Below are 27,330 nucleotides of genomic sequence, written 5' to 3' on the forward strand. Positions count from 1 at the left end.
AAATTTCAGATCCATGAGGAACAATAAACTGGCATCACCATCTACATTACATTACATTAGTCTTCTGTTCTCTAGATAAGCAAAATACAGTGAGTTTTTGTCAGCACCTTCTCTGACATTCTTTTTGCTACTAGATGAATATAAAATAATTGAATGTGTGCCTATTAAAGTTCCATTGTTACCTATAAAGCTGATTTGCCATTTTCCCCAGTCCACAGTACAGTATTACATGGTGACCCAAAATGAGTGCAACTCATAACACTAGGAAGACGTAGGGACGTCACGCGTGGGAAGCAATGGTTCCAGAAGAATGGGGCCACCCCACACGCTTCAAACCAATCGTTGATGTGGCTGCAGCAATGATTCAGGGATCAACTGGTTAGGAGGTGTGACCTGAGTGGGCCCCACACTCACCTGACCTGAATCCCCCAGATTTCTATCTGTGGGGTTATCTGAAGGATCATGTTTATGAAAACTACCTCCAGACAATCAGAGACCTGAAAACAGAAATCACGGCCAATATCTGAGCTATTCCAAGAGAGGAGTGTGTCAGCATAATTGACAATTTTGCAATCAGGAGTGCCTGCGAAGTCAAGGTGACCATTTGGAACACATTTTGGAAAGGTCATAATAAAACAGACCATATGAACTGCAAAATCTAAACTTTCAGTACTGTTTTGTTATCAACTCAGCTTAACATGATTGTACAAATAAAGCAAATCTCTTATCAGTTGTATAAATGACACACTTTGACACACTTTTATGGGCTGCATTCATTTTGGGTCACCCTATAATGTTATATATTTTTTTTTAATACTGCACTACTGGAACACATCCCTCTTACAGTACGTTATGACTGTGCATATAGAATAAACAGTAGTGGTAGCTGCCTCGTAAATTACTGAATGTTATGGAATGTGAATATTCATTTACCCCTCCTTTCACTGCATAATAATAGTAAAGCTAAAGAAGTTTGAACTGACGACTGTTTCACAAAAATTTTACTATATCTGGATAAGCAGTTCATGATGCTGAAGATTAATCTTCACCTGCATCAGCCATTAGTACCGGTACTGGTATTTATTTGTGGCTTTACTTGCGTAACATGCACCATGAAGTTGTTGCCTAAATCATATGTAGTTGACCTGATCTTAATCATACATACCTTGTACAGTACTGTATCTGTTTTTCAAGTTTTCTCTGTAGTATTTACTTGTCGGTATATCTTTCTTTGTCACTGAAAACACACTTCCATGATACTGGTTACATCTTATTACGGCTGCATGAACAGGACACTAAATACAACCTGATATTTGTAAAATGCTAACTTTTTGCTTGTCAGTGTTTAAGCAGTATACTGAATACAGCCTGTACTTTATCAGTGATAAATGCATTTTTTTTTTTTTTTTTTTTTTTTTTTTTTTTAAGGAAACAAGGACATAGCAGCATTTAGAAGTTTAGAGAGTATGTCAGTTGTTATAGATGACACTGAAACAACTGTTTTCATTGTTATTTACATCATAATTTCTAAACATGGAACATCATTGACCATAAGTACAGGGATCCTTGAAGTTCTATGACACCACCACCCTGCACATATTGTATATCAGTAGTTTAAAACTCTTAGGATAATTTCTTACTTGAAGTGTTAAGTAACTGTATGTTATTAGAGTGGTTGTGATCAGTTCATTATACCTGTGTTACAACTAATCATTAGTGTACGTTAAACAATTACATATATCCTGTAGTTCTTATATAACTGAAAAATTGATTCTGTGATGCTGTACCGAGTGCAGCTTTCGTACAGCAAGTCCTTGTTAGCCAGTAAGTAAACTTTTTAATTATATTTTTTGCTATTTCGTCCACAGTAAAATAATGAAGCACTGCCCAATAAAGGGTCAATATGTACAGTACAGTATTTAACAGGCTCCTTTTGGGGGGGGGGGTAGGTTTCTTCTTTTTGCCTGCACATTTTTGCTGTGTTGACTGATTTGATGTTGCAGATTGTCAGAAATGTGCTTTAAAAAATTATACCAACTTCATCTAACCAAATTAAAAACATTAGGTCATATTCAGATGGCACTACTTTGCCATATGCAACAACAAATGAAATCCATCCTCTCACCAACCCTTGTCCCATTCAATATATACATCATACAGGGGTTGATGAAATTACTTTGATTTTTGAAAACACTTTTCTGCCCACCCACAACATCAAATTGACCTACCTATATATATATATATACCCCAGTTTAATGATGCAATTGGTTAACTAAAAACCCATCGCTAGGCAGGGTATAATATCTCGGGGTAGATATAACAAGTACAGTATGGGGATGCATTTTTGAGCCTTGGGTTTCCCTCCCCCAACCAAGTCCTAAACCTACCCAAATGAGTCCAAAAATAAGTTTCTAGCTCACCTAAACCCCCAAATACCTTTAAAACATGCTAAACTAAGCCTAAAAGCAGTTTATAACTCATCCAAAAATAAAATCTGAAAATTGTCAAATACAAATCTTGAAAAAATCAAACTCGGTAAACTGTACCCCAAAATGACAATGTTCACCCCATCTATGGCTAAAACACATTAATCTAAGTCTAAAAGCAGTTTATAAATCAACCTAAACACAAAATTTAAGTCTAAAATATCATCAAAATCAATTTTAAAAAATCAAAACCCATCATTAAACTGGAATTCGGCCATCATTAGGCAGGGTATGGTGGTATTTCTACCCCCGTTGCTATGCTGGGGTATCACATCTACGGGTATCGTATCTTGGAGTATACCTGTATACCGTATATATCTATCTATCTATTGCCAGAAATGCCTCAATCCCATAAAGGGTGGCCACAAATAAATTGCCTCCATGTCACCCTGTCCAATGCCATTTCACTGTCCTGCTCCCAGCTCACACCCTCCTCTCTCATATACCTCTCCACTCCAATTCTCTGTGACTCCAACTGCAGCTGGTGGTTGAATGAATTTCCTTATGTTCTAGACTGGGATATAAAACTAAAAATACAATACTGATATTACTATCAGTATATCTGTTAAATAAAAATATTACATTTTATAGTGGCACTGACTGATACAACAAAAACATAACAGCTTTTAATGTGATTACATGAAAACCATATTGCAATAACAGATACTGTATTAGAAATTTCATCCAGTACTTAAGGCAGTACTGATACAAGGGATATACATTTACAAAAACAACTTATGAATGAACAATTTTCTGACATCAGCTCATCTGTGGAAAAGAAAAGAATAGTGCTTTAGTCCTATGCATTAAAGCACTGGGAACTTACTATTACATAAGAATTATTAAAGCTCTTCAGTCCAACGACATACTTTTGCATCTTATTCCAGTAACCACAAGAGTATTTTATTCTGTGTAACGGAGATATTTCAGACTGGAAGGGTTAAATACGCCTTTCATCCTTCACAGCTAAAGGTTCTCTCTAAGTCATTAAAACTGCTTGGTAAGAACATGAATGAAAAGCCATTGGTTGAAGGAGTTACAATACAAAGTCATAACAAAGATCAAAATATGGGATGTTTGTTCATTAGTTCATATTCAGTGTTCTATGCCTACATACAATGCTGGAGCAGACCATGTAAACCAGAAAAAAAAAAAAAAAACATCAAGTAAACAAGAATGACATGCCAACAAGAAACACTAACTTTTAAACCATAAATGGTACACAGAGCAAGGCTCATAAACAGTACTCCACTACAAACTAACCTCGGGGTGAAGCAGGCTGACGGCAAAATATAGACAAGCATTATACACTAAGTACTCTACAGGGATGTATAAACATTATCAAATTAAAAATAACTTACTGAGGGCTCGGGTTTAAGACATCGAATCCATCAAAGTCATTGGCTGTCTTCACTCCAGCAATGAAGAAGAGGATGCTCTTCACCAGCGACCTGAAAACCAAACCTCTTTATTTCCACTGTGGGAACAACATGTACATGATATATTTAAGTTGCTTAATGGAACTGAAAAATGGATGCAATATTCCAAACAACTATTTAAATGCTGGGTAATTATCAAGAACAACTCTGCCTCTGTGTGTTAGGACTGGTTGTTATATTAGATTTTTTTTTTTTAAATAAGATTCAGCACTGCTCCTTCCTAGAATATACTGGTTGATATTTATGTAAACCCATCCAAACCTAATACATAAAGGCAGTGTTGCTCCAGATTACTTATAACTGCCTCAAAAATATACACAGGATGAAGCAGTGATCAAATAAGTAATCATTAAATGTTATAACTGACAAAAAGAAGCATTTTCCATTTGGCTACCTAGAGAAAGGGCAGATGTCACTGGATGTTAAACCAAAGTACTCCAATTCCCCCGACTGCCTCATATCCACAGCACTAAATATTCAGTAACAAAGTAACTATTCTACAAGTGCCTGTTCGTGTTTATTCATACCGAAATCTGGAAATCTAGACTCTGCGGATGTGCGCTCATGACTTTGCTTTTGACTCAAGTCTATCCCCTAAATTCCGGTAAAGCCATTAAACACTGATATTTTTCATATCACGGTGCACATGTACATTGTCTACAAATAGGTATAAAGAGGGCTATGACACTGACATGGAATATAGAGCCATATACTGAGGGAATGCATTAAAAATTGTTGGCAAACGTTTGTTCGACAGTTAAAACTAAGAACTACACATTTTACTTCTTACCACTTGAACGGGTCATTATAAAAATTCATGATAGCACCCCTGATACCTCCTCGCTCAATTCGGCGGGGCTCGGGGGCGGCAGGCATAATCTTAAACATGGTGAGGATTTTGTGAAAAAGACTAGCTTGCCGACACAACCCACACGACTCGATGTAAACAACAAGAAGGGATATGGGACGAACTCGTCGCTGGGATTGATTCCCTTACTTACCAATGGACAATCTTAAGATGTCGGATCTTTCTGAAACAAAATAATTATGTCAGTAATAACAGCAACGGGATGCTTCAGACTTCATTACTGAAGTTTTTTCCTATTAATGTAAACAACATATATGAGCTGGAGATTATAAATCAACAATTTGATGAAAAAAAGTAACGACTGCCAGCATAAACAACTTTCATAAGCTGCATAATCAATGAGACATTTGTGTTTATATTTCGGGCATTTTTTCACTTGTTAATAAAATTATTCAAATGATTTATGAATATTTTTCACCTAGCCTCCCCAGAAACACACACACATGCTGATTTGTGAATTTCGTCTCTCAAAATCTACTCCGTCTCAATAATACAGCATAAGCTGTAGCGTTCATCATATTTACTTACGAGCAAGTTACAACCTCCTCGTTTTAACTACGGCAGCTAGAAATATTTCTGTGCATCCGAACACAACGTTCTTCATCGTAACTTTCACCATATGCAATCAGGAAAACATAAGCTGAAGTGTTAACATTTGTTACTCCACAATTTGTCACATGCTCGGCGGAAACATTTCAAGAAACTGGGACGCTTAAGACGCTATTTAAGTAATTTTTCATCACAATCATCATCGTTATCATGACAGCCTTAATACCGTTACTTCCTAAAACTTTTCCCATGCTCATTGTAAGAAATTTCCATAAGTAAACAGGAACTCACTCTTACTGTCTTCGTGTGAGACGGGAACCATAAAAAAACAGCGAGAAACACATAGGCAGATTTCTCAAGTGCCTGCCTAGTACACATTATCTAAGGAAAACCATAATACGAAAAGAAAGTACTCTTTGTATAAGAAACAAATGCTTAAAAAAGAACAAATCAACAACAAAATACATAAGGTATAGCCTAGGGATAATGATAAATTTTGTCCATAAGATTGTATTCTAAGCTACAGCCTCTGATGCTGAGAGAGAGAGAGAGAGAGAGAGAGAGAGAGAGAGAGAGAGAGAGAGAGAGAAATGGTTGCAGCCTTGTCTCAAACTAGGAAATAATGTCAAGAGAAGTGAAGCAGTGTGGTGTGGTGCAATGTTGGGGTGTGGTGTGGATTGGCGGTGATTGGGATGTGGTGTGATTGGGGTTGGGGTGTGGTGTGATGTGGTTGGGGTTGGGGTGGGGTGTGATGTGATGTGGTTGGTGTTGGGGTGTGGTGTGATGTGGTAGGGGTTGGGGTGGTTGGGGTGTGGTGTGACGTGGTAGGAATCTATCATCCTTGGTAGGGGTTGGGATGTTATGTGGTGTGGCAGGGGTTGTGGTATGATGTGGCAGGGGTTATGGCGTGGTGTGGAGAGCACTGTAACAGTATCTAGATTAATTGAAAAAAATATCTAGTGTTAACCAGTCAAGAAAGCAAAACAGGAAAATCATTAGCTTATTCTCTAAGAAAGGGGAGGACCCTATAGTTCCCCTTCCCTTCCTTCCCTCACCTTTTGCTGCACCCACCTATACTATCTATATACCTACGCTGCTTCCCCCAAGAAAAGGGAGGTAGCCGAGACAGGACGACACACTCCCAATTTACTTATCCACACACACATTCATTCGCACCTATTCCAGTGACAAAATTGTGTAATATTTCAAAAGAGGCGGCATTGCGATTCAGTGCAATATAATTTTAGCGTGATTATAAACCCATGATTTTGATATTTCAAAATGAAGGAATAAATCATCTGACCTTTAGCAATTTAGTTTTTGATCTTATAGAGAGACATCTCAATCGCAAAGTTGTTTTTAAATGACGTCACATCCGCGTAAAGAAATGGCGGATTCGCGGATAGGTGAGATTTACTATTTTAAATTATTTAGCAGCCCTAGGACGGTATTAGTTCATTTTACTTAGGTCTGCCATGCTTATTGGATTATAAATAACTTTTCTGGGTATCAGAGTCTTCCTAATAATATGTTTTGATCATTAAGTCTGAACGAAGAGTACTACGGTGCAGACGTCCGAGTGTGACTGGGTTTGTCAATAATAGTCAAACCTTTTGTTTCTGGAGTTTTCATTGAAATTTGCACTTTTAGAGCAGAATGGGTTCATCAAGTGATACCTTCTTTTGCAATTAGTGAGTGCATGTTGATGCAGCAATATAAGAGCCAATGATTAACAGGAAGTCTTGACAAGCTGTGCAAAGGAACTGGACAAAAGGGATTCACCTAAAAGCACGGGGATTATATTTGGCTGTCACTGAAGGTGGAGTAAGTAAGAATGTGTCTGCCATGTGGGTTGTGATGCGAAGTAAGGTAAATCTTGGGTATTACATAGTAAGTTTGTGCAAATTCACTTTCCCAGTATAACCCAGTCATTCTCCATACTGCCGCTCAGTAACAATGTGCTCTCGCAGTGCATGTAGCTAAACCTTCTGTTACATAAGTCAAATCAGCTTATGGCTCTACCTGCCAGGTGACTTGAAGTAATTAAATTTTTATTGTTTGTATTATTAAATGCCTTCTACCAGTCTTGCAGAAAAAAGATGGGTGGGGAGCTGAGGTGGTGGACCATGGTGGGTGGGGGAGAGCCTTCTGTAATATCTTTAATATCTTTGCATTGTAAGGTGGTAGTCAGGTCACTGTTAGAGGAGCTGCCTAGTATTTACCAACCAGCAGTCTTCATTTCTTGTTCTAATACTGTATCATTCCTTGAGCCCCCCTGCCAAACACTACTCAGTGGTGTGGCCCCGGTGCCCTAGAATGTACTGGGTAATACTAGCTTGACTGGTATTTTGTAGATAGCCTACCGGTAACAGTTTTTTTTTTTTCTGCATGCTATTACAGAACAGTTTAATGCACCACGAGGAAGACGTCTTGAAGGGAGGGGATTAGAAGGCCTCCAGTAATACCTTTATTGTACTTTAAATACTTCATTTTTAATATATTGCTGTTTTCTGTAGGTGATTTTATTACTTTTTGGTATTCTTGTTGTAAAAGGTTAATTCTGTCAGTATAGTGATATCTTGGATAATACCGGTATTTAGCAGAAGCCGGAACTGGATTTCAAGGATTTTAAAGTGCTGTATATTTACTGGTGCATCAGAACATTTGGAAACAACTTCTGTTGCAAATGAAGAATAAAGAAGTTATAGTTGATATGCCAATTTGTGTGTGCTTACCCCTTGCTGCTGCCTCTCTAGTGGCCTTCTGTAGAACTGGACAGAACCAGTCAGTGCTCGACTTTCGAATTTACAATCAGTCAGAGGGCTCTAACTCTTTCACCAGAATACAGCTAGGATTTGAAATCAGCGCAGTCATGGCTGTCATTGTACGCATGTTACTGGAACACTAAGTACCAGTATTAATTGATATCTCATCAGTGGTAGGTGGTGGCGACCATCATCCACTCACTTGATATAATGCTGCGTACATCTTTCTTAGCCTTTATCATTCTTTCAGTGCCTGCCCTCCTCTCTTCCTATTTCTCCCATCATTCCTGTCACTTATTATTGCTTTTCTTTCCTTTACAGGTGGCTTTACATTGAGTGACAGGCCAAATGGTCTCCTGTAAGCCAAGAAACCATTTACAACGCTGGGTGGTAACCATATAACCAAACCATACGTGTCAACAAGTGGGTTGGTTGAGGGCTAATGCCCCTCCCCCTAAATCCTAAAACAACTCAAAGTCCAATAACCACCCTTTATGGGGTTATGGCATCTGGCAATAGATAGATAGATTTTGTCTTGATACCCCAACAAGATTTGACCAGCTTAGGAAAGCTCCATACTGATGGAGAGTTAATGGAAGATACATGTATATAATCACTCAGTTTCAAAAAGTCTTTTAGGCTAAATTGACTAAATTTGTCTTGTGATAGCTGTCATTGTAGTCATGGGAAAACAATGGCACAAGTTGCAGGAGAGTGTCCATTAACTGTTGATGAAAACTTTATGACAGGTGTTATCTTTCAAAATTGTATACAGTAATTCATTTGTGACACCTAAATTCTGTGTTAACAGCATTTATGTTACTAAGAGCACCAAGTTAGGTTTGTTGATATTGGCAGGACCATCCTACAGGGGCAGTAGGTCAATTTGGACTTGAGAACCATTCTTCCCCAAATGATTCTCGGTAGGTTAAAGTAGGTTTTATTAGATTAAAGTACCGTAGGTTATATTAAGTTAGGCTGTCTTGTAAGGTTAGGTTGTCATTACTGTAGGTTAGGTTAGGAGGGATGAACAACTAGTGACAGATTGACCATGGAGCTGAATCAACCTGAAGTCTGACATGGCAGGTTGCCACTTGTCACAATTTGTAGGTTAAACTGATGAGGTTGAATATTAGGTGTCTTAATGCATGTAATTATGCATTTCTGCAAGTTCTTAAATTTGTCACAATAATAATCATGTTATAGTTTACTGAAGAAACATTTACTGTAGCTGTAATTGTAATTTCAGTATGTAGGAGCTCCTGCAGTTTCATCAAGCAATATAATAACATTGTGGTTTGCATTTTGTTTTACTTCAACTTCCTGGATGGTATATGCAGACTCTCTGACTCACTTACTCCACCACTACAATACAGTTTCCACATGCGCTTCTCACTTTATGTTTTTTTTTTTTTTATACATGGGGGATGATAATTGGGTGAGGAAGGTGAGAAGTGTTAATATTGGGGGTGGGGGTACGAGGGGTAGGCCAAGAAAGACATGGGATGTGGTCATTAAGTGTGACCTCAGGGTTAAGGGACTGAACAGGGAGGCTGCAATGGATCGTGCAGCATGGAGAGCCGCCATTAGGTGACCAAGACCAACGCATGCAAGCATGTTGGAGCCTTTAAAAACGAAACGAAAACATAACAGATTCACAGTATTTACCATGTGTTCTGTGGCATTTTCTCTGAGAATAAAGAGGGAGGTTTCTACGGGTCTTTATTGGGGTTTATGTTCATCCAAAACCCATCAGAAAAACTGTATGGAAAAAAGTTGAACTAGAGTAAAAATAAAAAATCCACAGTTGATAAGGACAGCTCAGTTCTGTAATAGAAATAGTGTTCCCTTGTGTGCAGATCTGAAACTCTTTAGGACCCCTAAAACAGCTTGAATGTGTATAGCCTACAGTAATTGAGTTGATTCCCCATGTAAGGTTTGGCAAGCTTGCCATAACAATACATGCATGTTGTTATCTTCGCTTTGTCATTGCAGGTACCACAACCCACCCCACCATGGACTCCAGTAAACACAAGGTGGGTATAGCATGTGTGTTCAAACCTGACAAAAATCCCTACCGGTAACCCCTTTAAACCAAGTTAATGGCCAGATGTAATCAGATTAAAGTGTTGATTGATCAGTAACCAAGCAAATTCATTCCTACCTGATAACTAAGGCTCATTAAATGTCATTCAGTTGCAACTTACTGTAGTATGGAAGTGAAGCTTGGACCTTGTTGGAGGGACACAAGTCAAGAGTGAGAGCAGTAGGAATGAGTTATCTGAGAGGAGCATGTGGAGTCACATGGAAAGACAGACTGACAAATGAGGAAGTAAAAGAGTGTTGTGGTGTGGATGTGGATGTGATAGGAAGTGTTAGGAGAAACACACTGAGATGGTTTGGCCATGTGAAGAGGATGGAGAGTGAGAGTCTGACAAGGAGAGTGTATGTGAGTGGTGTGGAAGGGGAGAGAGGGAAGGGGAGGCCAAGGATGAGATGGAGGGATGGAGTTGAGAAGTATATGAGAGAGAGGGAGTGTGAGCTTGGAGCTGGGCAGAGAACTGATGGGGGACAGTGTGACATGGAGGCAGTCTGTTTGTGACCACTCTTTACGGTTTATGGGTGCCTGGCAATAGATGGACAGATATTCATCCTTCCATCCATCCATCCATCCATCCATTCATTTAACCACAGACTCACCAACCCACCCACCCATGTTGTTGTCTGGATTGTAATTATCCCATCAGGTGCAGAACAGTAATAACATTAATAACCTATTTGCTTTTGTTTTCTGCACAGGATACAAGTGGTGGGGAGGCCAGTAAGGAGGTGGAATCAGGGGAGGCGGAGTCAAATGTTGATGCTGCTTCTGCTCCACCCTCCAGTGTTCCAACCTCACAACCACATGGTCAGTGCTAGGGATGCTGTTCTGTCAGTTTAGATATTTTTTATTTTATTTTATTATTATTATTATTATTTTTATTATTATTTTGTGAACCGAGGTAAGATGTTGCAGCTAATTCTTCTTGTTAGTCACAGGAAGCAGATTCTAACACTATCATGGCTTTTTTTTCCATCCTCTGGTATTCTCCTCAGTCTCATGATCAGTGCTAGAGATGCTGACATCATGGTTTAGATGTGCTTCTCTCTCTCTCTCTCAAGCATGCAAGGATGTGAGGGATGCTGGAGTTTCTTTTTGACATTAACTTACAGTAATTTTTTGCAGTTTTTGCCAAGTCCATTTTGTATGGTTTCTTAACCATATCCCTCACTTAAGCAGGAGACTAACTGTCCAAGACAAAGAGGATTTTGCACAGTTGTGGGGATTCCTTACTTTCATAAATGTTGAAAACCTCATATGGAGCAATACCTTACAGTAGTTGACTTAATGAACACAGAAATGCCTTATTTTTTTTTCTTGTCGTCTCCTCTTGATTATAGTCATGAGGAGGATATTCTTATTGGATTGGATTTGTTAGATGTGGTCTTAATAGATCCCTTCTATACAAGAGACCTTTCTGAAATTGAATAGAATAGTCCGGTAGCCACAAGAGTAAACTAAGAAGGGTGTCACTTGGATTTGAATGGTTAAAGCTACCAGGAGTATTAGAGTGGTTCCAAAGAGTGTCATATTTACCTATGGCTGTGGGTAAACAGTGCACAGCCAGCCATGGTCTTCCTCCTCCTCCCATCATTTGACAGATGAGTTGGAAGACTGGGCTTTCAAGTTAGTGCGTTATGTGGTAGCAATAGAAAATGTAATGTAATGATCTTTAATAATTAAATGGACTTGGGCGTTTATGAAACGGTTTATGGTTGGGAGAAAAGGGAAGGGTGACTAATCTACAGATGGAGGAAAATTAGAAAAGTAACTACAGTATGTTAGATAAGGATGTGAAATGGGAAGGAATTATATAAGCAGAGAGAGAATAAAAGGTATACTGTGATAATCTTGCACATCTTGGTGTCTCACAACCTGTTTGTAGATTAGTAACTTGCCTACCTCCTCTCCCCTCGTCCCAGTCTCCATTCTCTGGCTTTCTCCTCACCTTATCATTTTATTTGTATTTTGCCCAGTTTTCTCTTTGTCCCCACACCTATCTTAGCTTTCTTTTCCTTTGCCCTACTGTTTCAGTCATCCCCCTCTTAATTCCCCCTCGCCTTACCTCCCCTACCCCCCACTCCCCTGTGCTTTCTTCTTCTGCCTCTCCCTTCCTAATTCTTCTCCCATTCCCCATCTCCATATTTTCCCCACCCCCCTTCTTCCTCTCTAGTCTGCTCCACTTCATTATCATCCTCTCTGTCCTTTCCTCCTCCTCTGGTGTCCCATTTCTCTTACCCCCCACCATGCATAGCAATCCAAACTGCTCTCATGCTCACTCAGGTGCAGTGTCTTGTGAGCTGTGTTTGTGTGAGGTAGGCATGTACTGTATACAGTAGTTATGGTAAAATTTAATGGACTGTTGGTGATTCGCATTTATTTATGACTTGAGTTTTTGATATGCATAAGTATACATATTACTGTATTATTATTATTATTTATTATTATTCTTTTTTACATTTAATAATACATATTATTAAATGTCTTGTAGCGTATTCACATGTTTACAAGATGGATTTTTGACATAGGCAAATCACATTCCCCCCCCAAGATTACATGTACCTGTTTTTATATAGACAGTATTGTAAGTTTATAATACAGTAAAAGTCCTCCAGTCTGAACGCCAATAATCCGAATATCCCAATATTTTTAATTTTTCAAGGCAAAGTTTTTCAATTTTTTTGAGCTTTTTTCTGATTTTTTGGGCTTTAAGGATTTATCAGGCATGGACTTGATGGATATACCCGCCTTTAACTATTCATTTACAGTTCTTTGCATTTCTGGTGAGTAAAACATATAATTTTAAATTTTTAATGATCATGTACATGTTTCTAATGTTTTCAGAGGTCCCTCCCAGTAGTCCGAATAAAACAGTAGTCCGAAAGACCCCCAGTCCCCTGCCGTTCAGATTACAGGACTTTTACTGTATATGGTACTATGCAGGTGACTTTTATACACCAAGTCATCATTGTAATTCAGCAGTATATTTCAAGATTTCACATCTTTTTCATTCCAGTTGGTACTGTAAATTCAGGGAACTGGCAGATCAGCTTTATATGCTGAATTGGAACTTGTATCATCTTTCTGACGTTCATGTTGAACTTGCAGCAAAAAGGAATATCAGAAAAGGTGACATAACAAGGAATTACATACTGAAGACACAAACCTGTTCTCGGGAAAGGAGATATTTCTACATTAATTTCTGAAACATGTTGATAATGTATTAGAACATGCTTGATCTTTTAATACAATTGCTGACTGTCCTCTGTAACGTAGGATGTAGGCTGAGCACATCTAATGACTACAATCTATTTCATAAGTGCAAGTCAGAAATTAGTTACTTGACATCCTCTTTGTCAGTTTTGTGTGTATGAGCTCTATTATATGATTAATTTATAATGTGTTGTGTAGGTTAGGTACATAATGTACTATGCAGGTGATGTTTATAATGTACAGCGCAGGTGATAATGTACAGTGCAGATGATGCATATAATGTACAGTGCAGTTGTGTATAATGCACTGTGCATGTGATGTGTATAACCTACTGTGCAGGTGATGTTGGTGTGAGTGGCAGTGAAGGTGGCAGCAGTAGCAGCAGCAGCAGCAGCAACCGCAGTGGTGGAGGTGTGGGTGGTGCGAGCCTGTCTAGCACTGGCATGGGGAACCCCTTTGCCCGGGCTGCCCCTCAGGGCACTTGGTCCAGCGAGTCAGAGCAGCGCCCCATCCTTGCCCCGCCCCGACTCAGCCCCGCCTCAGACACAGGTACAGGCAGTTATCGTTATAAATGAGGAGTTCCAGAATATCCAGGGATGATGCCCATGATATCAGACATTTTTCATGGGGTACTGTAAATTCACCATTTTGGACACAACATCTCCAATATGCATGCATTTGGGGGGGAGGGGAATCCAACCCACCAACTAGTAAACTTCGAACAACATACATGGTGTCCAGATAATCAGCTCTCATCATATGTTGTTCCACAAATATGCATCATATAATTCCTAGTGGTAGATATACCAAGGTAAGGAAAAGACTGCATCTAGTTGCATGCATTTTGGAGTAACTGTCCAGAATGGCATGTTTACCCCACAACTGCCAAGTTTGTTGTTCTTGTTGCTTTATGTTTGTTTGTCCAGCTGAGAAGACCTGCTGACCACAGGTAAGCAACTGCTTGCATGGGGCCATCCTACAGGTACATACAGTGTGTAGGCATCCAGTGCTCCTTTGTGGTAGATGGTTCCTCTCCAGGGTTGGACCAGGGTCCATCCTATGGTGAGATGCAGGGAAATATGGGAAGATTTGGTTTCCAGGTGGATGCCATAGCTGCTCCACCCATGGTGCACAGCACCACCACATGTAGCCTCCTCGTTAATGCCTCAGCTACTAATGTAAATTGAAGGAAATGTCAAATCAGCTGTATGGATGGCAGTCCAATTATGTACTCTTAATCATGCTACCACCAGACAGTTATGATCAATATAGGATTGATCTCTAGCAGTGAAGGATCAGTGAGTGCTGTGCCTAACCCCTTCCATTTTAGACTTCTCAGAGTTAAATAAAACTGTCCAGAGATAGCTAGAATAAAATGTCATTGAACTGACAGTGTTAACCTTTTTGCTCATGCAGGGACACTTGGGTGTTTTATTCAGGCCATCGGATGATTTTGTTCTTACCGTTAGGTAATATGAAGTGTGTAAGTGTGGATGCTTATGAGAATGGTATTTTTTATTTGTATAATTACAATACTCTTGGGTGATTGCCCTTTCCTCTCATCCTTCTTTTTTTTTTTCCTTCATTCTTTCCTCTTCCTTCTGTTCTCGGGTGACTCTACATTGAGTAACAAGCCAAATGCCTTCCTGTACACCATTAACCCCTTATGGGAGGGTGACTTATCATTATACGACCTTGTGGGGTGGCATATTTTTGGAAAAATAAAGTATCATGGAATAAGCTTAAACATGCATAAATAGATGAAAATGAATGAAAAACGAAGGTAAGAGGTGTTACTTGGTAATTTGTCTCTGCTGGCTGTGGGAGGAGGAGGGGAGGAGCGAGCGAGGAGCATGAGCAGGCAACTTATCACCAGGCACGCCTGGGGTGAGGCTTGTGTACTCTTCGCTTATTTTCTATTTCTTCACCATTGAACACTAAATTCATCATTTATGCATTTTTTACACAGTTCAGTGTCTTAAAAATCTTATGTATCTGTTTTCTGTTTTACTTGAACATTTATAACAATAAAACATATGTACCTATCTTCTGTTTTGCTTGAACAATTATAACTACAACTTAAGTACTTATACTCTATTTTACTTATTTCAAGACTTGGGTGGGTAGTGGGCAGGACAGTAGGTGACAAGGATGCCATATTGCCCAATTTCATCAATAAATTTGGACAGAAAATGGCTGGATGTCACGTAACGACACCCACCTCCTCGCACACGGATGTCATGTAACATCGCCCTCCTGTTAAGAGGTTAAACCATTTACTACACTGGGTGGAATCTATATAACCAAACTTTGGCGCTTGGTGATTTAGCCCTCCAATTGGATTGAGCCTGTGCGGGTTTATATCCGAGGGGTGGGTAGGGCTTATTGCTTACCTTGTGCCACTCAGGGATGAGTGAGGCCAGTCACATCTTCAGTGTCAGGAGCAACTTGCCTAGCCCTGGGTTTCTATGCTTCTCATGGGGCAACGCAGGTAGATGATGATAATGATAATTAGAAGTTTCCAAATATTGTAAATACTGTACCTGTATGTTTATTTTTGTCAGCAGTTGGTATGAAAGTAAGCAGCAGTAGCAGCACTGGTGGTGGAGTATTGCGGCCGTCAGCATTAGCAGCTGGGCGGCTGGGTGGGCCAGTGAGAGCGCCAGGAAGTTTCTTCCCACCACCAGCACTCACAATCACAGCATCGTCTCCACCACAGCCCACCAAAACGGAATTTAAACTCAAGCCATCAGTTCTGTCATCCTCTGGAAATCCCTTTGCCAGAAGTAAGGCATATGCATCAGTTAGAGTACAATATAAAGTAATAAATTTAAGTAAGAGCGGGATGTAGAGAACCTTTTTTATGTTCTGAATAATTTATCATCTTCATGTCACCCCCAAGACAGAATTTAAACTCAGGCTGTCAGATCTGTAATTGTCTGGAAACCCCTTTGCTTGAATTAAGGCATGCTTCAGTAAGAGTGAAATATTGACTAAGACATCCTACAGTAAGAATGAAGTATACAGGGAGATATATCCTTCAGTTAAATTAGTATATTGGGTAGTAACCGATTTTTTTGTTTTGAATGTTTTATCTTCACCTCAACCCACCAAGACAGGATTCAGACTCAAGCTATCAGTTATATAATCCTCTGGAAACCCATTAGCTAGAAGTACTAGGTAAGACAGGACATCCTTTATTGAGAGTTTTGCGTGCATTGGACTTTTTTAATCCGTTCATCCAGAGAGTGGTATTATGATTTCATTGTTGCTACTGTCAGACGGTTCATGTTAAGAGTGCAGCCCAATAATTACGGGGCTAGTGAATACTGTATCTAACCCTGCCAGTCCAAAAAAGTCTATCTTAGGTTGACTGATATCATCTGGAACTAGCATGAATAAAGTACACAGTTTTTCGTCAAATTCATTCTTAATATTAATTTTTTTAATGTTCTGAAAGTTTTAATTTAAAATCACTTGTCTTGCAGAAAAGCCTCTGTGTTTGCGTTTTTAATGTATTCGTTTGGGTTCTGATTTTTTTATTGTCCTACTTGTGTTATAGTTAAACCTTTGTTTCTGCTTGTCATTATTGTACAGGAGAGGGATGCCTTCACATTGTGGCACCAGTATTGCTGGATGGCTAAGCCACCTAATTATACAAATACTCCCTCAACTTCTTCTCTGTCTCCCAAGAGTTGGATGGTGGACTGTTAGAGAAGGGCAACCAGCCAGCAGTTGACCAAGTTCATGTTACCAATGAACTTGGGCCACAAGAACTGCATTACTACTACTACTACTGTACGTAGCTTTGTGCATTTTCCTGATATGTAGTTTATTACAGGTATTAGAGAATCTGAGAGCAAAAGTGATGCTGAGAGTGGGAGCAGCGAACCAGACAAGACCACCACTGAACAACGCCTTCCCTCCACCACGGCCAGCAGGGAAGATAAAAACCAGTCAGAAAGTCACACGCCGCCGTCATCCTCACAGTCAGACACTAAAGCAGCCAGCAACAAGGCAAATACCAGCGGTAACCTCTTCCTTCCACTTGGCAATGGCAATGACAGGTATCTATATTTATCAGTCTCTCAGTCTGTTTGTTTGTCTGCCTATCTGTCTGTTTATTTATCTAGCTACAGTAGCCCAGGTCTGTCCATTTATTTTTTATTTTCTCAGTCTTCTGTCCTTTTATCTCTAACCATATTCTGAAGGCTTGAAAGATAGGTGAATGATTTTATAAGCCCATTTCACTGGATTTGCTTTTGATAGTTCTTCCACTTGATTGCTTTCTTTTTCTATGGGTCTGACCTCACCCAGTCTTTTGATGTGATTGAGGGCTAGAATGATGATGATGATGATGATGATGGTGACGACTTCCCTTTTCAGATACTGTATATGGTATATAGAAATAAAGTGCTATAATTTTCTTTTACTTCTTCCCCAGTTCTTCCAGCCCTACTATAGCCAGGAACAGCTTCATCTTTGGCCACAACCTACAGTCAAAAATTACTGTAAGTGTGCAGGTTATTTGTATATGTATTCACTCTCATCTTAATATTCACTGTCATCTTAAATGTCAGGACCAACTTGCCTAGCCCTGGGCTCCTACGCTCCTCATGGGGCAACGTAGGATGGATGGATTGATCCATATTTAACCAAATTATGGCACTTCGTGGTTTAGTGGGCAATTAAGGCACTCCAAACGGATTGAGGCGCTGCAGGTTTATATCCAAGGGGTGGTAGGGGTTTATTGCTCACGTAATGCCACTCAGGGATGAGTGAAGCTGGTCACTTTCATCTTAAATGTCAGGACCAACTTGCTTTGTGGTAGGTCTCCATATTATAATTGCAAATCATATTAGATAGATAGATAAATAAATAGATAGAGAGACAGATAGAAGCAGGAAGTCAAATGATGAGAAGGTGTTGTGTCTGCGAGAATCGAGCAGTGCTAAACATCTTCTCATCATTTGACTTCCTGCTTCTATCTGTCTCTCTATCTATTTATTTATCTATCTATCTAGTATGATTTGCAATTATAATATGGAGACCTACCACAGCTTAGCCCCAGGCTCCAATGCTTCTCATGGTACAACATAGGATTGGGTGATATATGGATGGATGGATTATTGCATTGTGTTTGTAAACAATTACTCTTGAACCCTCTGACTAGTATTACATTAGGGTAGAAGAGAAATTGAATTACAGGATAGGCTTGGTGGAAACATAATAAAGCTCAGAGTTACTATGCACAGTTAGTAGTTATATTATTTCTTGACCCAAATGATCTGTTGTTATACTGGGTGCCCCATAAATAATGCACTACTAGAAACTCACTTGCCAGTATCTTATGTGTTATGGGGATGGGTCAGTCTGCTGATGTGTGTGTGTGGCAATAGGAGTAGGATATGAATAAATACTAGAAGGTAGACGTTTGTAATGCTGATTACTCAGACCCTGCTACACAGGAAAAATAGTCCAGCAGAGTGGATGAGAAGTATTTTATACATGGGCCACCCTTTATATCATACTGGTGCAGATTTAGTAGACTTTGTATCATAATATATACAGTAAGCCTCCTTTATTCCGGCCTCCATACCATTGTTTTCATCATTCCAGCCATCAGCACTGGTACAGCAGCTAAGACATCCGGTACTCAGAATTACATTTCCGAGCTTAAATTGTTTATGGTCATGCATTTCTCACATTGTATATACGGTAACTGCATTATGTTTTTGTAATAAGATCTTGTCTCCTGAAAGGTGTCACAAGAGTACATGTCAAAATAAGGTGTATACTGTATTGTTATTATCATCATCATTATCAGGCTGGTGGTGGCAGCAGTGGCAGCAGCACTGGTGGTGGATGGGGTGTGTCGTCATCCTCATCTGACCCTTCAGAGACAACTAACGGGGAGAAGCCTACTGGTAATCTCTTCTCGGAAGCTGCATCTGAGGTTTCTAGGGTATGGAGCATTTCATCTTGTGCTTTGTCTGTCTGTCTGTCTACAATATTTGTTTCTGTTTAGGTTTCTGTCTGCTGTATATAAATGAATGTATTTAGATAAATGGATCATGCACATATATTGCTGAAGTATTTTTTGCATATGAATGTTTGCTTGATTGGGTATGCAGCTTTGATCCCCCCTTGACTCTGGGCATAGGCAAAGTCCATTGCCGTAGGACCAGCTGTCCTCATACAAAATGCATACCTTGACAGGCCACCACCTTGGTGCTAACACTCACCATCCATATTGAATACATGCGAGGGTTAGTGAGGGTACTTTTACAATGTGTCGGCAGGTCTTCTAGTAGGTCAGTAAAGTATGGTGTTATGAAATTCAGATTCTTAAACTGTTCCCTGTCTCAGCCAGGAATCAAACCCACATCCATTGGTACCACAAACCACCTCTTTCCACTGCCTCACCCATGTTTGCACATGTTTATTTATTTAGTCACTGGGTCTGCCAGGGATAGTTCTCCTTCTTTCATATTTTTCTCATTCCTTTTTTCTAGATCCTTCCCAACTCAGCCATAGGTATGAAAAGGAGACAGGGATGATGATGATTATAAGGAATATGGTTTTACATATACAGGTATATATATATATATATATATTTTTCCAGTGGACAGAGGGAGGATCCATAGGAGCATCAGCCACCACCAATGGGCAACCTCACACTGGCAATCTCTTCACTGATGCAGCTTCTGGCATCACACAGGTTGGTTTGAGCAAAGTTGAAGGATATAGATGTATGCCCTCTAACCTTAACTTGGCCTAGATTTGTGTGTGTGTGTGTGTGTGTGTGTGTGTGTGTGTGTGTGTGTGTGTGTAGCCTGTTGTATGTAGTTCAGTGTCAGAAAAATAATATGCTGTGACTCAACATTCATTTAAATTATAGTTCTTTTTTACTGGCACCATATTCTACTGTTACTCTAGGATTACACCTCAACATTCAAGATACAGAGGTGGTAGTTTTATTCCAAATTGGAGTAAAAAGGGCATAGTTTTGTACCACATGCTTGAGTTTGATCACCAAGAGCTGAATTGAGGTATTTGGCCGTATCTCTTGAAGTAGTATTTTTATTTGCAACCCCGGGCTATTCTGGATGTGAATCTGTTGGACTGCAGACTGAAATTGCTCTCCTGCAGTCCACCACCCTCCTTCAGGAGAAAAGAGAGGAAGCTGAGGGACATTTGTATAACCAGGCAGTGGAACTATCTACTTATATTTATGTCACCATGTGAATACATCCCTCTCCAGTACCTGTATCTTGTACATGTCCCAGGGTGATGGGAGAATAATCTCCTAGAGGCACAGGGGTATAAGTTACAGAGGTTAGAACTGAGGTAAAGCACTGCATAACATACACCCCCACCTTTACATTTTGCCCCATTATTAATAGACTTCCTCACTCCACATCTTTTGCAAATCACATAATTTATTTAGCAGTTTGTTTTCTGTTGCATACAGTTGTCTCCTACTATTCACAGATTCTTGATTGCCAGTTTCATTTATTCACAGGTTAGTAAACCATATCAAAAGACACTTGTTTTAGGTGTATTTTGGGATGATTTCATCTTTCTTTCTAATAAATAATCTGAAAATACATTTAAAACAAATAGCTTGTAGCATCTGGTGATGTTTGGGGGCACTACATAGGGATTTTTAGGCTCTTTTAGATAGATTGATATTTTCACAGGGTTTACTATTCTGGTGTTTGTCTCCCTTAACACCCACAGATGGTTAGGGACTACTTTATTAATGTGATATTCAACCATAATAATTTTTTTTACAAACAAGAACTGTTGAATTTTGCAACAGACACAAGACAGGGATGGTTGGCGAGGTGGACAGAGCCTGGAAGAGTCTTCCCGAGAGATTGCAGAGAAGGAAAAGAGTCAGAAGCGGAAGTTTGACGAGGTGGAAGTAATCACAGGGGAAGAGAATGAATCCAATGTCTTGCAGGTCAGTGCACAACATTTATTCAGTGCTCTAGAGGAGTGATATTCCAATATATAAATTATTTGGAGTGATCCAAAATCATGATGGTGATGATTTGAAACAGTCTCCATAAACTTCTTTAATTTTTAATTATTTGGCCAGGTGCCAGACAGTTTTATTCAGCTTAGAAAAGACCTCTCTCATTTAGGGTGTTAGAGTCAGTCAGTAAGAAAAAATGGAATGTAATCATATTTAGAAAGTGATCATTTGAAAGAGAAACTTATCATTGTGAATATGGAAGGAAGTTTCACTCATTTAAATAAAGTCATATACCATAATCAGATCAAATCAAGTGACACCATGCTTCTTCATAAGGAGTTACATATTGACAATGGGTATGGTACAACTAATATTTTCTGTGGACTGACAGCTTAACCAAGTTAGAGTAGGAGCTAAACTACATGTAAGTGCCAGATAGAATTATCAAATAATAATTGGGCTTGAATGATGAGTGAATGGAAGTGTGGCCCATTGAATTGGGCAAACTTTGCCTGTCTGGACACTGCTACTCCTCACCCCGTCCTAGGGTGGGAAAGGAGGTTCGGGTGGTGATGATAATGAATAATTCCTTAAGTTTCCTAGAGAACTTTCAGCATTAAGAAGCTGTAGAGATTAGCTGAAATGTGAAGCAGCATAAGGATAATGGTTACTTCTCACTTAATGTGAAGGTGATGCACTACTTTACTTGTGGTATGATTTAGAGACTAAAAGCACAGAATGTGCTTATTTTTAAAGTTCAAAACAACTTTTCAACCTCACCACTGCCTCTCCCTTGTAGTCTCTTTGTACCCCACTTACCCTCTCTACCTTCCTCCCCCCTTTCTCCACTTGTTCTCATCTCTGCCCCTCCCTCTCTCCTCACTTCTGTCTGATCATCATCATTATTCATCTCAAGTGCCTTGTTCCCTCCTGGGAACACCAGAACAAGAGATGACAGAACTGTCTCTAAGCTACGTGATCTTAATGTGCCTCTCTTTATGAAACACTTCTATTCCTTCTCTTATCACCAGTATATAGCATTGTACCACCCTCTCCTTCCGTACCACATAAGATCTACCTTTACCAACATTACCCTCAGGCTATAAACCCTCTCTACATTCCAGATGAACTGCAAACTGTATGCTTGGGTGAGTGGGTGGTGGCAGGAGCGGGGGCGTGGAATCCTGCGTCTTAATGATTGGGATGCTGGTCAAGAAATACGTTCACGGCTTGTCATACGCACACAAGGCACCCTTACTGTCATGCTGAATACAAAGGTATGTCTTGTTATTTCTTCTTACTCAGAAATCTGTGTTCTATATTATAATGTTCACCACAGCTCTTTGATCCTCCTTTTCATTTACTGATCCACCTGGTGAACAAGCCTACATATTATCTCCCCTTCAGGATATGTGCAGCTTGCACAGACCCATATACCTATTCCAGACTGTGTAGGAGTGCCATCATACTTGACCTTTTTCTTACAACTAATTATTCCACTTGTTCTGTAATATTTCAAGGGCTGCTCCAGCCATTATCATATCTCAATAACTTGTTCTGTTGCTCTAATGAAACTCTGGACCCACTTGTGAAGCAGCATTTGTAGGATTTATGATGCTGCTGATTGGGAGGTCTTCGAGCAGTGCTTACTTAGCTTACCGGCAAATAATTATAGCTTTCATGACCAGGAGCCCTCTTGAGAGTGTTCGTCACATTATGGAAATAAGCATCTTGGGGGGCCACATTTTTAACTCCTTGAATCTTTTTGACATCCTTTATATTTCATCCTAGCTGCTACCACACAAAATTTTTCAGCTTATGAAAGGCCTTTAGCCTTGATTGGGTTTATTATGGTAAGGCTTTTGAACCCCCCCCCCATTCAAAAATTCTATCTTATTCCCATCAGTGTGATGACATCTTTCCATAGTTTATTTGTTCTACCCAGACAGCTTTATTTAACTTAGGAGGGATCTCAAGATGTGAAGAAATAAGGCTGTATTTTTAATTTGAAAGTCTTCTATAAGCTGTTTAATATTGGAGATGGCTAGAATGAAATAAAAAGACTTACAGTAAGACCTCACTATAACGGACTAATTGGGGCCAAAGCCATTCCCAAAAAAGTGAAATTCCAATAAAAGCAACATCCGGACGTCCCCCTCCTAATCCGGACTTTTTCCGATATAACAGACATTAGTCTGGATCTCACCAATGGTTTTTAAACTGTTTTCACTAGCACTGCAGTACTGTACTGTACAGTATTATACCATCACTACAATAATCAAATGGTATAATATATATAATAATACTGTACTGTACATTGATAAACATGTCTTTCATTTATCATATTGTTGTGAACAAAGCTGAAGTGGTCAGGCAGTCCAGACTGCTTCTGGCTTTATCGGATTTTTTCCGATACAGTACAGTATATAGGAATTTAGTCCGGTAGCTCCTCGATTCCAATAAAAGCGAATTCCGGTCTATTGAAGTCCGTTATGTCAAGGTTTTACTGTAATACTGATGGTTTAAGCTGAGTAATATTGTCAGGAGTCCCCCCCCCCCCCCAGAAGAAGGAACCAAAGGCCACGAGCCCGCAAACTGCTCCTTCCAAGAGAAAAACAAAATTCAAGAGAGAGCCAAATAAAATGAAAAAGATGACATGGGCAGAAAAGGTTAAATGATGTGTTGTGTTTCAGGTATGGGCTGAGATGTCTGTGGAGCGAGCTAGCAGCAAGAGTGTCAGATTCACAGCCCTTGACGCTGATGGACAACCAAAGATATTCCTTGCAATGGTATGTATGTGCATATGCCGTCCATAGCATGTTTATTTTAAATTGACGAAGATCAGCCTACCTCTTTTGGCTTAGTTATAGGCTAGGTGTAGTCAGATTGTAGAATTAACTTAAGTAACAAAGAAGACTAATTTCTACCTCATAACAAAGGCTCATTGAATTTCATACAACCACAATTTGGTATTCATGTTGTAGGGGTTGAAATGCCAACTGCAACATGTTGCAGTGTAATTGTAATGTATGCCATACAGTTCATTTATAGAGGCAGCAGAGTTAAGGTGGAAAGATGAGGTAAAGCGGGAAATTGAAGATGAGACGGAGAGGAAAATGATAGTTGTGTGAGTTGAAGGGAAGGTAGCCAGATGGCAGAGGACAGGGGGACATGGAGGTAATTTGTTTGTGGCCACCCCTTCCAGGATTAACTTGACTGGCTGTAGGTATATAAATAACTAGATCAGAGTTGGAGAGGTGCAGTATTCATATTTAATAATACAGTATTTTGTGTCTACAGGGGAGCCCTAAAGATGTGGACCTGCTGTACAACTCACTAGAGTGGCGTGTGGCTACCTCCCGTGCTCAGACCCATGATGATGCTGCTTCAGATGCCAACAAGAAGTCTAAAACAGAAGATGATGCAAAGGCAGCCTCTGTTACCTCACACACTGTCTAGAACCATACAGTCAGAGGAGCAGGAATGTTACGCTGCACATTTTTGGGAAGTTTTCGTGTGCCATGGTCAGAATGGCTTCAGCCAGATGGCCTGCTTCTGTTGGTAAACACATGGACATTGAAGAAATTCTCTAGCATTCCGCTGGGAACTTCACTGACGGAAAATTATCCCAAGTGGCATTTCTCTGACGTGATGACAGTGGTGACAGGACATATTGGTAGCAAAGTACTGGTAGTGAGGAGTAAATTAAATGTGAATGACAGGTGATTGGCCACCAGATATTGACTGAGACATGGCTGACCTCTCAAACCATACTGGAATGGCTACCATGCTTGAGACGGTACCAGAATATATGATAGTACATTACAGCAATTATTATTGTCAGGAACAAGACACTTATTACTGTCATAATGTGAAACCTGACCTCTTTTGTATGATCTGTGTAGAACTGTAGTTGTAATATAAGTATCAATTGTGTAAATGATTTGAGGTGGAACAAATTTTTAAGTAGTATCATAATAGTGTGCATGTGCAGATATGCTCACTTTTTAAGAATTAAGCTGACACCAGTGTGCTGTCTGTTCAGCCAGGCAGTGAGCGAAGCTGTTACATGGTGTCCCACTAGACCCGAGTCTGGACCAACTTGTAGATTATTCAGTAAAGGAAGATAACCGTATTTTGGTCATATTGACCATAGCAAAACTTACAAAACTAGGAAATAAAGCAAACTGTTTGCTGTAATACTTGATTATCCTCAAGATATAATGTTTAATGTGTTCAGTGCATTTTAGAGGCTGGTAATTATTTATGTAGGTAAGTTGTGTAGAAAAGATAATATTTTTCATAAGTGAACAGGAACTTCAAAAAGATGAGTGAGATGTTATAACATTTTGTTTTACCATCTCCCGGCAGGTTTTATTCATCTAAGAGAATTTTTCTGATCAGTACCCCTATTGGAGCATTGGGTCTCTAGTTACCTCCCAAATTTTATTCAGCTGATGTTCAAAACTTGATTTCAGGAGTTAAAATCTCAGTGAATCCTTAAAGGATGGCTGCAACACTGAAGGTTTTATTCTGGTTTCCATCAGAGTTTATTCTGGGTAACCTACTGCCGAATGATATTACTGTTGCTGGAGAGGGATGCCTTCATGTAGTGGCACTGATATGAAGGTGGATCTGTTGCGTAGTTATGGAAATGTCCCTCTGTTCCCTCCCTGTCACCCAGAAGGAGGATGGTAGATTGCAGGATGAGAGAAACTTTGGCCTGTAGTTCTATTGGGTTTATGTTCCAGATGAGCCTGTGATTGCAAGTACAGTACAAGCTACTCCTAACTAAACTATCATTTTTCCATATTCACATGGCCAAACCATCTCAGGATAATTCTAACACATTCCATTTTGTTCATAACTCCAAAAAACACTTTGAAATTCGTCATTTGTCAGTCTGTCTGTCTATCCATGTAATTCTACATGCCCCTTTCAGATCCTCACTCTTGATTGCATCCTTCCAACAAAAGCCAAGCTTAACTTTTATACATTAATGTGAGATTGTCGTGGTGAATGGGGGCACCCATCATCCACTCAATGTAGAGTGATGCCATATGAGCTTTACACTGAGTGACAAGCCAAATGGTTTCCTGTACCCAGGAAACCATTTGCTACAGTGGGTAGTAACCGTATAATGGGGGTTTCTGGCAGGGTTAAGTGTCCCCCAGATTCCCCTGTCCAAAATTACCTAATCATGGAAGTCGTTTCAGAGAGCCTCGGAGGGTCCAATCCCTTCTCAGGGCCCCAGCCAAATGGGCAGATTTGCATGGCCATGTGAATGGAAGTGTGGCCCATTGGATTGGGCAAATCTGGGCTGTCTGGACATTGCTACTCCTCACCCTGCCCTGGGATGGGAAAGGAGGTCCGGATGATGATGATGATGATGATGACTTCCTTATTTCCATGCTGTTTCCAGGTCCTTGTCATTGCCCTTGGTGTACCTGCAACTTTCCTTTCTTACAATTTATCCTCTTAACTTCCATGCTCATCAAACTATTTAAAGGCACTCATGTTCTCCATTTCCTGATCATTCAACTTCACATTGCATTCCTTGGTTTCACTCTCTCAAACACCTTGCTGCAGTTATTTTAAATTTTGTGTGTGGTAGGTGCTTTCAGACTCTCACACCAGCCTTGCAACTCCCACTCATTTTCACGTAACAGTATTTTGAGCAGATGAGTACTATAGTACGGGCAAATTCCAACCCTGCCCTCTCTCACTAAAGACTCCAATATCCACTGCCCTACCTATTGCAGAATTTCTTCTATAATTCTCTCTCTCTCTCTCTCTCTCTCTCTCTCTCTCTCTCTCTCTCTCTCTCAAACAATGCATTTCACTCCAGCAATGGAATAAAAAAGCCACATAAGCTCTTTTTCCACATGCACTGCTGCTCTTGCATCCACATGCATGACCTTAACC

At 39.8% G+C, this 27,330-nt stretch overlaps 2 protein-coding genes across 4 annotated transcripts; one reads left to right on the top strand and one right to left on the bottom strand.

Annotated features, from left to right (window-relative positions):
• Positions 1 to 3,020: 3,020 nt before the first annotated feature.
• LOC145405514 (uncharacterized) lies at positions 3,021 to 4,883 on the bottom strand. Its single transcript, XM_080276859.1, has 3 exons — positions 4,716 to 4,883; positions 3,848 to 3,937; positions 3,021 to 3,254 (listed from the first exon to the last, which is right to left on the bottom strand). The coding sequence occupies exons 1-3, from the start codon at positions 4,811 to 4,813 to the stop codon at positions 3,251 to 3,253; spliced, it is 192 nt and encodes a 63-aa protein (XP_080132985.1). The 5' UTR covers positions 4,814 to 4,883; the 3' UTR covers positions 3,021 to 3,250.
• A 2,025-nt stretch (positions 4,884 to 6,908) lies between these two features.
• On the top strand, positions 6,909 to 25,575 carry RanBP3 (ran-binding protein 3). Of its 3 annotated transcripts, none has more exons than XM_080276965.1 (13): positions 6,909 to 6,931; positions 10,103 to 10,143; positions 10,907 to 11,015; positions 13,761 to 13,970; positions 15,986 to 16,207; positions 17,263 to 17,488; positions 17,866 to 17,932; positions 19,249 to 19,386; positions 20,047 to 20,142; positions 21,247 to 21,390; positions 22,530 to 22,682; positions 24,099 to 24,194; positions 24,706 to 25,575. In XM_080276965.1, exons 2-13 carry the CDS (start codon positions 10,123 to 10,125, stop codon positions 24,862 to 24,864), a joined length of 1,641 nt encoding a protein of 546 aa, XP_080133091.1. In that variant the 5' UTR covers positions 6,909 to 6,931; positions 10,103 to 10,122; the 3' UTR covers positions 24,865 to 25,575. The 3 variants fall into 3 exon arrangements, with proteins under 3 accessions (XP_080133091.1, XP_080133090.1, XP_080133092.1); XM_080276964.1 differs by having other exon boundaries at positions 6,917 to 7,166; XM_080276966.1 differs by having other exon boundaries at positions 6,917 to 7,166; positions 15,989 to 16,207.
• The last annotated feature ends 1,755 nt before the right edge of the window (positions 25,576 to 27,330 follow it).

Source organism: Coenobita brevimanus, chromosome 67, assembly GCF_032717465.1.
Source record: "Coenobita brevimanus isolate Jiangsu-jjx chromosome 67, ASM3271746v2, whole genome shotgun sequence".
NCBI lineage: Eukaryota > Metazoa > Arthropoda > Malacostraca > Decapoda > Coenobitidae > Coenobita > Coenobita brevimanus.